This window comes from Fulmarus glacialis, unplaced genomic scaffold (assembly GCF_000690835.1).
Source record: "Fulmarus glacialis isolate BGI_N327 unplaced genomic scaffold, ASM69083v1 scaffold7385, whole genome shotgun sequence".
Classification (NCBI taxonomy): Eukaryota; Metazoa; Chordata; class Aves; order Procellariiformes; family Procellariidae; genus Fulmarus; species Fulmarus glacialis.
The window spans coordinates 1-15191 of NW_009211141.1; the positions used below are offsets into that span (position 1 = coordinate 1).

The window sequence follows — 15191 nt, forward strand, 5'->3', positions numbered from 1 at the left end:
CAGTTGGCCTCGGCCCATCGATCTCTTCTCCAAGGAGCTCAGAGAGTGTGGGAGTGATCAGCGTGTTAAATGCTGGGATGTCACTAGGTCGCAGGTAACTCTGCTGCCTTGCCAAGCGCTCTTGGGCGTAGCAGGTTGGTGATGAAAGGTTGAATGTTTCCTTGGGTGGATTTATACCCCAGGACATGCATATATGATAAACTAAGGTCTTTGGGGGTGGTGGTGATTTTTGTGGGGTTCTTCTGGGTTTTTTTCCTAGCCTCTCAGTTCAAAACATGGAGTTGTTCTTGCATTTGCCTTGAGCTGTAGTGGGCATCAGCAGGACACAGCCTGGCTCCAGAACTGAGTTCTCAAATGACTTGTGGGGCTTTGGGGGGGATTTTTTTTGCCAGCTAATTTTAACAAAAAAGAAAAGTATGTCTGAGTCTGGCCTCTCTCTGCTTTGATTCCTGCCTTGAGATGGGGAGAAAGTTTCAGAAAGGCTTTTCTCAGCCAGCCCCACTAGAGGGTAGCACTTCTCTTCAGAAGGAGCAGAGCCAGCGTCCAGGAGAACAGTGCTTCTCCATGGCTGCAGGAAAGGCAAAAATTACCCTTTTGCCTATTTTAAGTTACATCTAATAAAAAGATGAATTCAGTCTTACTTTTGAAAATATATCGTGTTCATACCAATCACTTTCCCACCTTTAGGACCTTAACGTTAAGTCTATTCTGAAGGTAGTCTCATTCCCTTTTTTTTTTTAGTAGCTGGTCTAATAACTGAGCTGGTGGAACTTGGACCAAACTGAGATTAGTGCAGAGATCCCGCTGACTTGTGAGCTCTTACTCAGGATCACGTTCAGCATGTGTAAATGGGTCATGGCACAGGACAAAGGGGATGGTTGGGTTCGTGAGACAACAGAAGCAGTTACAGAGTCGGAATGAGATGACAACAGATGGGTTGAAATGATGGGACGTGACAGGGCTGGCTCTCATCAAACCTGAGAGTGGCTTTAAAGGTTGCAATGGTCTCCAGAGCAGGGTCAGCATCCTGACAGCATGCATTTTTGGGGACTACCTTTTTTTTTTTGTCCCCCTAATGGCTCTTTCTCAGGGCTGAGGAGCCAAGCACAGAGCGCTGAAGTCATTCAGATGAGGCAGCAGAGGACTCCAGATATTCTTGGTTTAGGGACTGGCATTTTTTTTCCCCTTTTGAGCAACGAGGATTTGAAGCCCAACCACAGCCATCCCAGGTCACAGCCTCACGCGCCACGTTTGCAGTTAAGCAGAAGCAAGGAAATATTAAAGTGTATTGACAGCTTGCTTTAACCTTGCAGAGCAGTAATGAACTTCTGTTGAGCTATAGCTGGCTCTTCATGAAGGCTGGCTTAGACTACAGAAACAGCTCACTCCTCTGAGGAAGTCTTGCTTTCATTAATAAAAAAAAGTTTCTGCTGTTGCTTGAATTTAGCTCTTGAATTGGGGGTTAAATATCTCATCCACCAAGCACTGCTCTTGGTGCAGGTCTCTGGCCAGAGTGACCACGATGGAAAAGTTAGGTGGGAGTCAAGTGGCATGTCCAATGCAATCTTGCTGCAGGCCTAGGGAAGCAAAACACTGCTATCCTCATCTCGGGTGTTAAGTAACTTCCAAAACAGTTTGGAAGATGTTAGTAAACTTTGTACAGTTTGAGACAGGCTCCAGAAATATGATTCATTTTTTGGTCTAATTGCTGTAGCAGACTTTATGTTGCTTTCCTCAGTTCTCCTGAGGAGCAAAAGCATCTCTTGCAGTCCTACAGAGGAGGAAGGGCAGGAAAGCACCAAATCCACGTTGCGACAGTGCTGAGTGCCATTGCTCCAACTATCAGGAAAGAACAGTTGTGTCTCTGTCCAGTATAGCCAGTACCCATCTATTTGCATGGTCTTAGAGCAAAAAAAAAAAAAAAAAAAAATCTGTTGCAACTGCTTCCTTTCTGACCCTCCAGCTGTTGGTTGCATCCCTGCAAGTGATACAAACCGCTGCAGTTATCCTCGGTTTTGGGCTCCAGCAGTTGCTTCTGCTCTGCTGTTGGTATGCCTGTCTCCAGGGCCCCGGGTGGTTCTCCCTGTGTGACTGCAATAGCTGCATTAATGGAGAAGCAAAGAAAAGGGAAGGGAAAGCACCTAGATCTACACTGCTATTTTAAGCATCCAGCTGTCCAGAACTGTTTAGAAAAATCAATTACTTTCGTATTTCAAAAAAAAAACAGGAGACACCCATTCTGAGATCAGCCTCTCTTGTGCTCTTAGTCAAAGACTGCCGCAGCCAGGGATGACCTGGTTTTTAGCTAGTGGAGAGTCAAAGGCTCCTCTATGCTTATGTTCCTCCATCTTTGCCCAACAGCTCTTGATTACTCTTTGGGCTGCCTCTAAGCACAGGAAACTTTTTAAAAGGCTGCTGTCTCTTCTGCAGATGCTTGGCTCCTAAGATCAAAGATTGGAGAGGTTTATTCTTCATCTTGGTTCGAGTAGGTTTTGGAGAATGATGGCTGCCTTACGCATACTCAAAGCTGACAAACTCCACGAATGTTCTGTGCGCCATTGCTCTTAGCCAGGGTGGCAGGAGGCCATGTCTATAGGTGCTTTCCCTGTAGGGGACTTCTGCAGGGAGAACAAAGCTGCAAAGGACTTGGGAGGTGAATACCCAAGGTCCTGGAGGTGCTGCTGGGTCTGTACAGATTGAGCAGGGGAGATGCTGGCTGGAGTCAGAGTGTGCAGGTGAAGCCTGGTTCAGCTTTGTGGCCCACCTCCAAACTGCTCCATCCCTCTTCTCCCTCACTCGTTCCCATGGCTATCAGCAGCTCCCTAGAGGGAACCTCTGGATGGCTGCAGTGTCCTGGCATTGTAGTTGTGTCTAACAGCTCTGAAGTATTACTTCAGAAATACTGGAGAGTTTCTTTTAGTTAAACAAACGCCATGAATTTGCATTGAGAAAGTTTCTGCAATGTGCAAGTAAAATGCTGAAGAGGAGCATTAAGAAATGATGGGGAGAAAAAGAGGGTGTTCTTGCTTGAAAATGCCTCTCTGGATGCCCATCTGGATGCTGCCTTGTGTATGACTGGGGTTGCAGACTCTCCCTAGTCTAAGCTTGATGCTTTGTGCTCATTCACTGTCTGGAAATGGAAAGGCATGTTGCTTGGAGGCCTTTAAAGTCTGTTTAGTGGCCTCTTGAACTCTGCTGGTCAAATTTAGTTATAGAAGAATATGCTCTGTGCCAGCTGCTGAGTTTAACTGAGGACCTGTGTAGGCTGCTTTTGGCCCTGTTGTGGTGATGTACAAAATTTCCATAACAAATATTCCCACGTCCTGAAGCAGCCAAGGGAGCTGTCTGCTAATGCTTGAGGAAATACTGCTGAAAATAGCTCTAACCTGAGGGGCTGTCCTGTCCTTAACGCACTTGGCCTTTCCACCTCGAAGACGAGGGAGATAAAGTAAGGAGAGGACTGAGGATTATCCTCAAATGAAGTGTGCGGTCAGGTCCCCTGCTCTGAGCAGGGGTGCAAACCTTTGAACCTTCCTGGATCTGGGTGGTAGCAGCAGCATTTACCCCCATGCAGCAGCAGTATCTCCAGGGACCAAAGAGCAGTGGTGCGACGCTGCAAACCGGGGACTGATGCCAGCTGTACCCTCTTTTGTAGTTCAGATGCAGAACATGGCAGAGAGGGTTTGGGATGTCCACCATCTGGCTGCTCTGGTGCCAACTTGTCCTGCCCATAACTGGTGCAATTGCTGGTCAGGTCGCAATGTCTGAAAACCTGTTCTTGCCCTCAGTGAGCACTTCTGTGCAATTCAGATGCTTTCCTGCTATGTCTTACCCTCCTCTGTACTTGGCACTGATAAACAGATCCCTTGGTTTTGGAGGTACTGTTTGAGTATCTCTTAAGAGGTTTTTATGACTTTTTCTACCCCACCATGTCACCCAGTGCAACTTTCAGTGCTTTCAAATATTCTCTTTTCCTCACTGCCCCGAGCCCTCTTGCTTTGGCTGTGGTTAAGCTTTTTTCCTACCTGCTCAGTGCGCACACAGTTCCCAAAAGACCGTAAATAAAGCTGTCTGGCAGTAACGTGTGGGCTGTGCTGACAGCTTGGTACATTAGACAGCCTGGATTAAAACTAATCCTGTTGTGTGGTAACAACTCAAATACCTCAAGCAGTGCTGCTTTTGCTCTGTGAGCAGTTGGGCTCCCACGCACAAGTGGAATACGAGACGTGTGTGATGTTCTTGCAGATACCAGTGGTCCCAGGTCTGCACCAAGGAGGTATTGCTGATGGTGGGGTGAGGAGCACCAGCAGTGCTGCTGGAGGAGAACGGTCCAAATGCAGTGTGTGCATCCTTCAGGGTGAAGGAGAATATTTATTTGTATCAGGGTGGGAGATGGTTATAAGAAGATTTGAGCAAAGGGTGTTCTTTAAGCTAAAAAGAGAGGTTGGTGGTAGAGTCACTGTGTAGAGCTGAGATGTCCTGGGTTACCTTCCAGCTAGGACTGGGGACAAGAACTGGAAGTGTTCAAAGGGAGCATGATACACGTAATCTCCTAACAGGTGTGATGTGGAGGCTGCAAAGATCCTTTGGACCTGTTCCCCACTCTTCCTACAAGGAAAGGGAAACTCTGAACACAGCAAAGAGGAGGGCATCTCTTTTTTTTTTTTTTTTTTCTTTTTCCCCTTTGCCTCCAGGTAGCAGATTAGTTTTTGCTGGCTGGCAATCTTTGTGGCAGAAACAGTCCTGTAGGCACTCGTGTAGATTTATATAATGGGAACACTTGATGCAAGAAGAATCCTCTCCCATCCGTGGAGCGGGGCACCTCAGGACAGCCATTGTTCCATTAAAGATATTAAGTTGTATCTGAGGATGTCTCTGACCATCTTGTTGTAGGAAGCCAGCACCTAAATGAGGTGCGTGGTTAGCTGGGATCAGCTCAAGTTTTCCAGCCTTGCTTCCTAACTGTGGAAGGAGGAGATGTGGCCAGTCTGTCTTATGGGCTTGTACAGGGACCACACCAAAGGCTCCCTCTTACCTGATGAGATGCCAATAGATGTGACTTGTATGTTACTGGCATTAGTCAGAGTTAGATGAATTAGTGATGAGTTAGACTTGGATAATGGCTGCTCTGAGGTGGATCAATGGTCCTTGGATGACTTCAGACCTGCTGAGGTAAGGAGCAGCCAGCTGAGCTCCTTGGTGAAGAGGAAACGAGCCCCTGTCTATTTATAGCTGATGCCAATAGATGTGACTTGTATGTTACTGGCATTAGTCAGAGTTAGACGAATTAGTGATGAGTTAGACTTGGATGATGGCTGCTCTGAGGTGGATCAATGACTTGGATGACTTCAAACCTTCTGAGGTAAGGAGCAGCCAGCTGAGCTCCTTGAATTAGTGATGAGTTAGACTTGGATAATGGCTGCTCTGAGGTGGATCAATGGTCCTTGGATGACTTCAGACCTGCTGAGGTAAGGAGCAGCCAGCTGAGCTCCTTGGTGAAGAGGAAACGAGCCACTGTCTATTTATAGCTGAAGTCATCCTTGCAGCCCTGTGGGCCATGCTGCTGTTTCATTTTCATCTTTGTCCTGAGTTATTTTGGTACTGAGCAGCCTCCTGTCCTTGGGAGACCAAGATGCAGTAAAGAGTAACTGAGGAGACATCCTCTGATCTTCCTGTCAGGGGGTGGAAATTAAGTCCTGTCTAATTCTGTGCTCCAGGATGGATTCTTGTATAGAAACATCTTATCCCACAGTCTGAAAACAAAGCTCAGAATGGAAAAGGAGGAAGAAGAGCTTGCAAAACAGTAGCAATTTTGAGCTGCCTGAGGTGATAGAGCAGATGGCCAAATCTGGCCTCTGCATAGGTCTGTGGATCTCGTTCCGTATCCTTCCACTGTCTACCCTGGACATGTAAGAAGTTCTGATTGCTCCTCTAATTGTGGAGGAGACTCACAGCATCTTCTGTAGGTGATGCAGAAAAGACCAGAGTGAAAAATATGAATATTTGAAGCTCCATGCTGTGATGGAGACACCTTTGACAAGGTGGGATGTGGTGGGTAGTAAGGGGTGCAGGTCTGTCCTGCTTGGTAGTGCAGGCTTGCTGTACCACTTGCACGTGCCCTGTATGCTTAGCCAGTGAAATTGGCCTAACTGGGGCAGACCTCTGGTCTCGGAGAATTGGGGTTCCCTAGGTGGGATCTTGCACTTGCACAGTGAAAACTGTTCTCTAGCAAAGGGAGAAAAGGTTTTCCTTTTCCAAAGGTTGTCAAACCTCAAGAAAACTCAAGATGGTTTTCTTGCAAACTGGAAGTGAAGGGAAAATTTTTTTGGGTGAGGAGCTGTTAACCTTGGAGGCATGGACAAGTCCATGCCTAGGGTGGGTGAAGAAGCAGGTTGTCTTTTCTAGTGTCTGTGTATCAGCCTGGTTATCCAAAACCTGGCTAGGGTTGTCTAGTGCACAGTATGCCAAACTAAGAACCACAACCTGCTGTTTGTGATGATGAATGGTAGTGACCTCCTATCCCCAAAAGGGTGTGAGGGGAATAGGTATTTGGGAGAGATCTCAAACCTGCTGCTGCTTTTTGGGCAAGCTGAGATGACAGAGGGAAGTGTTCCGCAAGTGCCATCGTGACTGCAGCGCAGAAGAGCTGTCTTGCAAAGGGTCCTGTGGCTGTTAGTCCTGCCTCCTCGTGGGGGATGGAGCACAGCTGACAACACAGAGCAAAAGGGAAAGAAGCAGGAAGGACACGATGGATATGTTTGTTTTCCTGTTTTGTTTGTACTCGGAGCTCTGATGGGTGATGGTAACCTGGGGGTTTGTAGAAGAATTGGTTGCTCTTGGGGTATGGGGCAAAAAGCCCCACTCTACCTAACCTGTGCCAAAGACAACCAGGTACCTGAGTCTTATCAGGAGGATCAAAGCCTCTCTGACACTGGCCTTTAATTGCCAGCTGCCTATAACACTGCTCCAGTCTCCTCCGCAGACCACCCATTAAGCTGTTGCCTGCCAGGGAGCGGAGACGTGCGCTTTCTGAAATCCTCGGCGGGCTCACACGTAACCTTCCTGGCTCCCTCTTCCTTCCCCGCCTCCATGCAGTTGCCTGCTGGTCTGGCGCTCTCTGCTTGCTGTCCTCCCAGCTCAGCAGCCTCTCTGGCCTCCCAGTCCTTCCCTCTCCCCTCCTTTGCTTCCTTCTCAATCACGGCTTGAGCAATTAAAAAGCTGGAATGCAAGGTGATCACTCTGAGGTCTCTGGCATGGAGTCACTAGCTGGATGCCTCTACTTCCTAGCTGTAGCTTTGCAGTGAGGCAAATGTTTTAGTACGTTGCTAACAAATGACAGAATAAGGACAAATATACACGCAAATCTGTTTTGCCCTTGCTGGGAAGCAGATCACCCTAGAGCTGGGCTTGGTTGGATACCAGCTCTTACTAAATCCCGGTATGCGCTGCTGGTCTCTGTGGCCGGAGGTTTGCATAGTGGTTTGGATAAATGTGCTTTTGCAAACTGCTGGTGGTGTCTTCCCCTGCCACGTCTCAACAGTATTGTGCTGAGAAAAGTGGGGCAGAGCTCCCAGTCCGCTCATCCGACAGCGCGTCGACCATTGGTATCTCACGGTGGGTTGGGTTCTCTTGCACAGATGCAATTCCAAATTCCGGCCACATTATGCTGGAAACAAGTGTTGCCAGGGCTTATCTTTATACTCAGGTGGTAGGAGGAAATGCTGCAGGTTTCCTAAGCCAGATACTGTAGCTCAGGTTTGCAGACCTGAGATATTCTGATGAGCCCGGGAAGATGATAACCAGCTGGCAGGGTGCTTACAGAGGGCTGAAGCGAGCACATGTAATAGATATGGTACCATTATCGTCGTTAACAGTACAAATATGCTTTTACTTATTACTTGGCAAGTACCCCACTGGAAACATTCATATTTAATTACTATTGATTCTTTTGGAGTGAATTGCTCTAAAACCTGGGGCAGTGGAGCCCCTGTCTCTTGCTCAGACAGCGAATATCACATAACCAGCCATTCACTTCATCAGCAAAAAAATTAATTCTGTTTAGGACTGAAGATTTATGCTTCTTGTATTGAAAATGGTGATCAGAAATTTTCAGGCTATTGCTGGCAACTGGGTGGGGTAAGGCTTGGCAGGTGATGTCTTTAATGATTGATTTATTTTTTTCTTTTTATAGAGGAGTGTGCAGGATACTGACTGGTCCTTGTATAGAGGAGGGTCAGTCCAGCAATATCTTGGTCTTGGGGATTGCTGTTGGGATTAGCTTTAATTCAGAAGGGATTATCAGTTTGCCATTCTGGTCAAAATGCTCCAGGATTTTGTGAGGTACTCCTATGAGGCTCCTATCCACTGGAAAGGTGGGGGAAAAGTTGGGGGGACCCACCTCTGTAGACTTTTCTAGGTTTGCTGAGGTGAAGAGAAATGAAATCTCTGGTACTTTGACAGAAGGGTACTAGAGAAGAGGCAAACCAAATGACTGATGCCCTGAAGCAACACATGCTTGTAAGGAACTGTTTGAGGAGGATGCTGAGATTTCTGAGCTTTCAAGCTTTCCCTATGGATAGGATTTTAGTGGTCTGTGCTTTGAGGAGATGGGATACTCGCCCCCTTGCACAAGCAGGGCTTCCTCCCTTCAGATCCCTGTATCCATCTAGCTGAAAGTAGCTCAACACCATGGGGAGGATACTGGCAATGCCCATCGGTGGCTGAAGGAGAGGGAAAACAGGCATCTCCAAGGCTGTGTATCCTTTCCCCCAAGCGGAGGAGAGCATATTTGTTATCCAAACCAAGATTCATAAAAGTTGATTAAATCTCCTCAGAGTTACCAGGAATGGCTTTTCCATTAAGGACTTGTGATACATACTGGGCTGTGGCCCTTGAGAGCCCAGGAGTGTCTGCAAGTGCTGGGGATGCTGGATAAACATGGGGAATTCCAGGTCTTCAGGCAGAGCCAGAGCTGTGTATCTCCCCTTTTACAGAAGCTGACTGCCTGCCTTGTAGGACACTTGTAGGACTTTTGCTCCAGCAAAGCTGTTGATCTAGGAAGGCGACAGGCAATGGGGGAGAAGATGCAAGGCAAAAGGCTTTTGGTCGTGGCTTTCTCCTCTTGGTGGATTTCAGAGGCAGGTTGGTGGAATGGAGAGCAGGACAGGAGGCAGATCAATACACGTAGTGTTAGCATCTGCTAGGTAGGTAGGACTTTGAGTTGTGTCTGAAATTTGTTGCTTGCTTGCCCTTCAAATTAACCAGAGGTCTGGTTAATTGCCATCTCCGTTTCAGAATCAGCCCTAAAAGGAGTAGGAGAAGAGAATCAGCTTCTAGAACAAAAGGCCGGTGGTGGTAGTGGTGTATGTCATGTCTTATGAGGGAGGGCTCTCTTGCTTATAGCCAAGTTTAATTCAAAAGCACAACTGCAGTATGAAAGACAAATAGCTGCCCTGATAAAGGGAGTCTGCACAAATGGAAGTGGGGTGAATTTTTGCCCTTCTGCGCTTATTTCTCTGCATCGGTTTGCAAAGATGCAAAATGAGCTGCAACTAATAAGGGATGCAAGTCTGCTAAATTTTCTCTAATACAAGTCAGATTGGCTTTTTTTTTTAAACTAGAAAGATTTGAGCCTAGATCTTAGTATGTTTTGACCTTCAGTGGAGTAACGACTTGTACACCCAGCAGGGACCCCAAACCTTTCTACCCCAGGCATGTGCTCCTACAACTAGAGATAGAAATCTCTCAACTAGTTTTAAGTTTGGTGTTGAGTATTTGTCTTGCTGCAGAATTTGCAATATGGAAACACTGTCCCTCTAATCAGCTCAGGTATCAAGTGTGAGGCAACTCTTCTGCAAGGCTGTCTCCTCCTGTCTTCCGTCTCAGATTTAATACGCTGTTTTCCCAGGTGACCCTCCCCAAGCTGCTGCCTGGATTGGCCAGTGTATCCTCTACTTGCTGATAATGGTTTTTGAGAAGACTGTGATTAGCCTTGTCCTGCTTATCCCTGGTTGGACAAAGGTAAGCTCCTAAGCTGTATTTTTTTTTTCTAGCCACAGCTGTTGTGGCTTGTTTCTTGTCAGCTTTGCCTCCTTAGTGGTCCCCATCATAGGTCTGTAATCCTTATGACTTGTTGACATCTCTGTAATCATTAGCTGTTACTTAAGTTTCGGGAAACATGACTTCCACAACAGTTTGGCTTTTGGTACGTTCTCTTGCTAGTCAAAAGCTAGTGGAATAAAATGCTTCTTTAATTTTCTTTTCCATTCTTGGAAGGATAAAATGGGCTGGGCTGGCAGCTGAGCCACTTCGGTTCTGCCAGAGGATTTCTACATTGTCTCGTCAAGTCAGTTCATGTTGGTGTTTCGTGATCCCATGCCTAAACTAGGGGGACTCTTAGAGGTTAATTCGGAAAGAACTGTCCCAGTAGTATGCTGTCCTCCCCACCTTCCCCCCCACCAACTGCCTCTGTATGGTGGCTCATGCAATGGTAATTGTGTTGATCATGAGTTTCTTTTAAAAAAAAAAAAAAAAAAAAAAATCCCATAGCAGTTGTAGCCAAATACCTGGTGGCAGGTAGGTGTGAGGAGTATAGAAACCAATTCTGGGTGTTGATGGGTAACTCCAGTATTGAGTGCATTTACACGTGGTGCTTAGTACCTCACAGGCTGATGTGACTTGACTGAGAAGTTATTTACAGCAATCTGGGAGCACTTCTCTGTTCCTGTGAAGAGCTTGTCCTTCTAACCCAGTAGGCTACAGTGCTGACTTGGACCTGAACATGTTGCTCAGCAGCACGCACTGCTAGACCCAGAGATGCTGCTGGATTCCTCTCCACGCTTATCGCGCATGGCTGGTGTCCTTATTTTGCAGCTAGGCTCCAAGGAGCCAAGGAAAGTCCCACCAGTTGTCATGGGTAGTTAAACTGAAAGACTAGCAGTATTTATTTCTTGATCTGTACAAAATCCTGTGTTTGGCAGCTGGGCTAAAGGAATAGCCCATGTAATCTTTCTAAGAGCTTGGCTGAAGCAAAGGCTGCAGAGCCCTAGCTAGGAGACTGATGGTGTGAGAAGGCAACCAGTTTGCAGCAAAGATCTCACAACAGAGCTGTTCAAATAATGCTTCTAAATGCTTTCTGCTCTGCAGCTTCAGCAGATCCTCCTGGGTTACATCCCAAACCCCCAGCTGGAGCTCGTCCTGGTCATGCTTGTTGTGCCTTTTATAGTCAATGTAAGTGATGCCTCTGCAAGCACTGGGTGGGGTGGTTTGGAAATTATGGTCCCCCCCAATGGGGAGCGTGTACAGGAACTGGCGTGGGGCAGCCTTGGGTAACGGAGGTGGCTGGGACAGGGTGGAGGGGAGTGGAAACAAGTATATTTGTTGTCATGAGTACACAAATATGTCACTACTGCCTTGCCATGGTCTCTGTTCCTAATTCCGGCTCCCTTGTCCAAGCTGCTGGGTGGCTGACTCTTTGAAGAAAGCTGGGGCTCATTAGCTGAGGGCTGCATCTCGGCAGCAAGCTACAGGTGTGGGAATGCCCCAAAACCGTTTACATTCCTATAGCGGTGACTTTTGTCAACCTGCCGATCTAGCCATTTGACTAGACTTCAAATTGCGTCACAGCAAGGCAAGGTGTTCAGGTTACCCAAAACTATTGATCTTTGCAAAACTAGCTTGGTAAAACCTCTTGAAAGCTCAGCTTTTTCCTTGGTTCCCCTGATTCTGGGTAATCCTTGACCTGCTGCTTAGTTCCTGCTAAAAAAGGAAGTGAGAACAAGGAGTTAATATTCAGATCCCCCCTGGACAAGGAGTGAGTCAAACTCTTTTCAGTTTATACCTGGATGGATGCAGCATTGGCAAAGTTGGGTTTACCTGCCTGTGCTGCCAGCCTCTCTCCCCACCCCAGGCTGCATTTCCTTATCTGAAAGCAAACTCTGGTTCTCAAAGAACTGACCAGGGACTGATGCAGACAGAGCAGGCAAACCTCAGGTGGAGCTTGGTTCAGATTATTATTTCCTGGTGGAAACTTGGCCTAGCGTGGACACGCTTGATGCAGGGTTAATTTAGATATTACGTTATGTTGATCAAGGCTTGACATCTAGAGAAACCAAAAGGAAAAGAAATAGTTGTGATTGAATGACTTTCTATTTTGGTCTCTGCAATCTGTTCATGCAACTTCTTTCTCCCCAAGGCCATTATGTTCTGGGTTGTGGACAGCTTGATCATGAGGAAATACAAGCAGAAGGACACCCTGGACATCAATGGATCCATAGAAACTCCTCGGGCTAGGAGGACTGAGGAATCTCAGGTAAGACCAAGGATGTTCTGTGTTTGAGACCAAACTGCAAGCCTGTGGCATGGTCTGTGTGCTTCACCACAATTGTGCAACCGTCGGTGCCATTGTGCACAATCGTGCCATCATGTTGCCTAGACCTAGGGTGATGCTTCATGCATGGGATCGATGACCCTGCTAAGTCAAACTGACTTTCCGTGTTTGTAGCTGAGGTCAACAGAGGGATGTTTTCTGGGATGGTCTGGCCCTGTCTAACGAAGAGCGATGACAGCCTATAAAGTGTTGCTGAAATATTGCCCTAAATGATGACTGTATCTTCTGAGGGATGAGCCAGCTTTTGCGCTAACCTGTGTGGGCTTGTTGGAGTGGCAGGCTGAAGCTGGTGGGTACCTCCGCACCGTCTCTTTCAACTTTCCCGTTGTTAATTGTAGTTAATCTTGGCTTAGAAGAGCTTGCTTTCCTTACTGTAATTGGTAGCATCCTTTTTAGAGGACAAGGCCTAGCTGGGAATCCTATTTTTGTCAGCGTTTGGTATTTTTTTCAGGCAGATGATGGTCCCTCAGCTGTAGGAAACTGCATTTTGTGAAGTCTGAGCCTGACACTTAAAAGTTATGGGGGGGGAGGAAGGGTTCCAGTCCCAGCAGACTTTGTTCTTGTTAATGATGTGTGGTTTGCTGGGCAGGTGGTGTCTGTGCTTCTCATCGGCTTTTGGGCAGACACCACAACCTGAGTCGCTGGGTTGAATTCCCTTCCTTCCCCTGGCACCCAGACCCTGTTTCAAAGTGCTCTGCGTACGACTGCTGATATCCTACAGTTCACTGGCGAGACTCCCTGAGATAAGATAGCTTCTGGCAGTTGCAGGGTGGCTCCTGGAGTAGCTTCTGCCAAGGAATTTAGGATGAACAGAAATAGCTCTTGCTTTCTGAGAGCTCTTTCATAAAGAGTAACTCTGCTCTTTTGCTGGTGGGTGGGATGGCCAACTACTGGTGATACTGCAATGTACACAGAGGCAATAGTGTTTATCGGCGTGCTTGCACAGCAACGATAAACAGGGTGCAGTGGGGAAGCGGCCGCCGCTCGTGGGGACGTGGTGTTGGAGGCATCCTCCCTCTGGCAGGAAGGGCAGGCAGATGTGAGCAGCTGTTGAGACAAGTGAGTCACTCCTCCTGGCCTGGCCTCCAGAGAAACGGTTGTAGCTTGGCGAGGTCACTAGAAACACGCAAACAGTGTGCCCCAGGGAGTTTCCCGAGTGGTGTGTGTGGTGAGGGCATCCTCGAGAAATCTTTTATTGTTTTGAAGAGAGGTCTGAGCTGGGCAGCGCCAGTATGTCTTGATATTTGTGCATTGAACCTAAGAACTCATACCTAGGACGTGAAGGTGGCTTAACTCTCGGCATGAATGTCTCCCTGGTTTCTTAGTGGTGATTCATCTTCAAGAGTGGTACTTCCTTGAAAGAGCTAGGTTGGAGGTCTGCTCCAAATGTAAAAGTGGTGGTGAAGATCTGCCTTACTGGTTGGATATGCTGGTGTGTTCCTGAAGGTGTAAGATCAGTTAAAATTACACCAGCTCAAAAACAAGGGTAAGGAGGTGGCATCTCTAGCTGAGACACCAATCTCCTTTCCAGCCTTTCAAACCTAGATTTGGAGCATCTAATCTTACAGATCGCTTGCTGCTGTGGATACACAGATGGTATCGCAGTTAATGGTTTTCCGTGGAAATGGAGCTGATCCTCTGCTTTGCTCCACTGAAGGTGGGGCAAATGTTTTGTGGCCTCTAGCTCAGTTTTGGAAAATCTGAAGGGAAGATATCTGTTAATCTCCAGAAGCTAGGAAAGGCTCTTCTGGTAGCTCAACTGGACAGGTTGTTTCAAGCAGTGGAAACTGGACTCCCGCAGTCTGACTCTTGTTGTCAAAGGCTTCTTCCATCTTCCAAGTACTTGACCTTTTTTCTCAGACAAATTTTTGCTGAGACCTTCAATGTGCAGGTCATCTGTCCGTCTTGCAACCCTCTGATCCGTTACTACAGTGGAGCTATCAAGGGGACTGGTTTGTACCTGGAGCAGTCGACGGGGACTGCCTCCTTTCTGCTCAGACATGTTCCTGTGCCTCTGGCCCAACAAATAGTTTGGGCAGAGAAGGCAGATAATGAAGAAATACAGAAGTGGGTGACCTGCTTTTCCAACTCTGTTTCTTGGCACTGGGCCTTGAGGTATAGCCATAGGCTCCTGCTTCATGTGTCAACTTTTTAGGCTATGAATTAAAGATTATGTTGGTTGGCTGGGCCTTACAGCTGGATTGGTTGGAATTTAGGCTCGAAAACAGAAAATGAGGGTTTACTGGGCTCGTTGTTGCTAATAACCTGTTCCTGTGGGGGAATTTCTTCCCTCCCTGCTGCCCCACGGGGAGGGAGGCTGAGAAGCATCTCTGCACAGGGCAGAGCTGGCTAAGGGTAATGTGTCCCGCAGTTTATCAGGGTTCATCAGGGCTGTCTAGCAGCAGGCGCCAATAGCTCCCCATCACGCTGCCTACTTGAATTTCAACCCTCTGCCTATCTTGTCATTATTTTCACTCGAACTAGCAGTTTGTGTTTGGAAAAGGAAAGGGAAAGAGATGGAGAATGGAAAGGGCAGGCTGGAGTTAACCTGTTAAAAACCCCAAAAACCCACACTCAATATTTTCTATAGGGAATAGCAGGAAAACGCAGCTTTGTCCTTGGCTTGGTAGACCAGCTGGGTAGCAAGAAGAAACCCAGCAGCCAGCAATCCTGCCACTGGTGTCACTTACTGACTCCATGGCTGCGGTGTAGACCAAAGAACTGGCACCTCTTGTGGGCTTTAGGGCTCTTCTGGTGAGCCACAGATGTGACGATGGGCTCTTGCTTGTAATGGAGCAACTGC

The 15191-nt window shown here is 47.4% G+C and overlaps 1 protein-coding gene across 1 annotated transcript in view; it reads left to right on the plus strand.

The window, feature by feature from the left end:
- The first annotated feature begins 9071 nt into the window (after positions 1–9071).
- The window catches only part of LOC104076522 (transmembrane protein 110-like), a 9913-nt gene continuing 3793 nt past the window's right edge, over positions 9072–15191 (plus strand). The window contains exons 1-4 of the mRNA XM_009577417.1: positions 9072–9141; positions 9908–10020; positions 11146–11229; positions 12194–12310. Coding sequence (XP_009575712.1) covers positions 9072–9141; positions 9908–10020; positions 11146–11229; positions 12194–12310 — 384 coding nt within the window. The remainder of the gene's footprint in view (positions 9142–9907; positions 10021–11145; positions 11230–12193; positions 12311–15191) is intronic.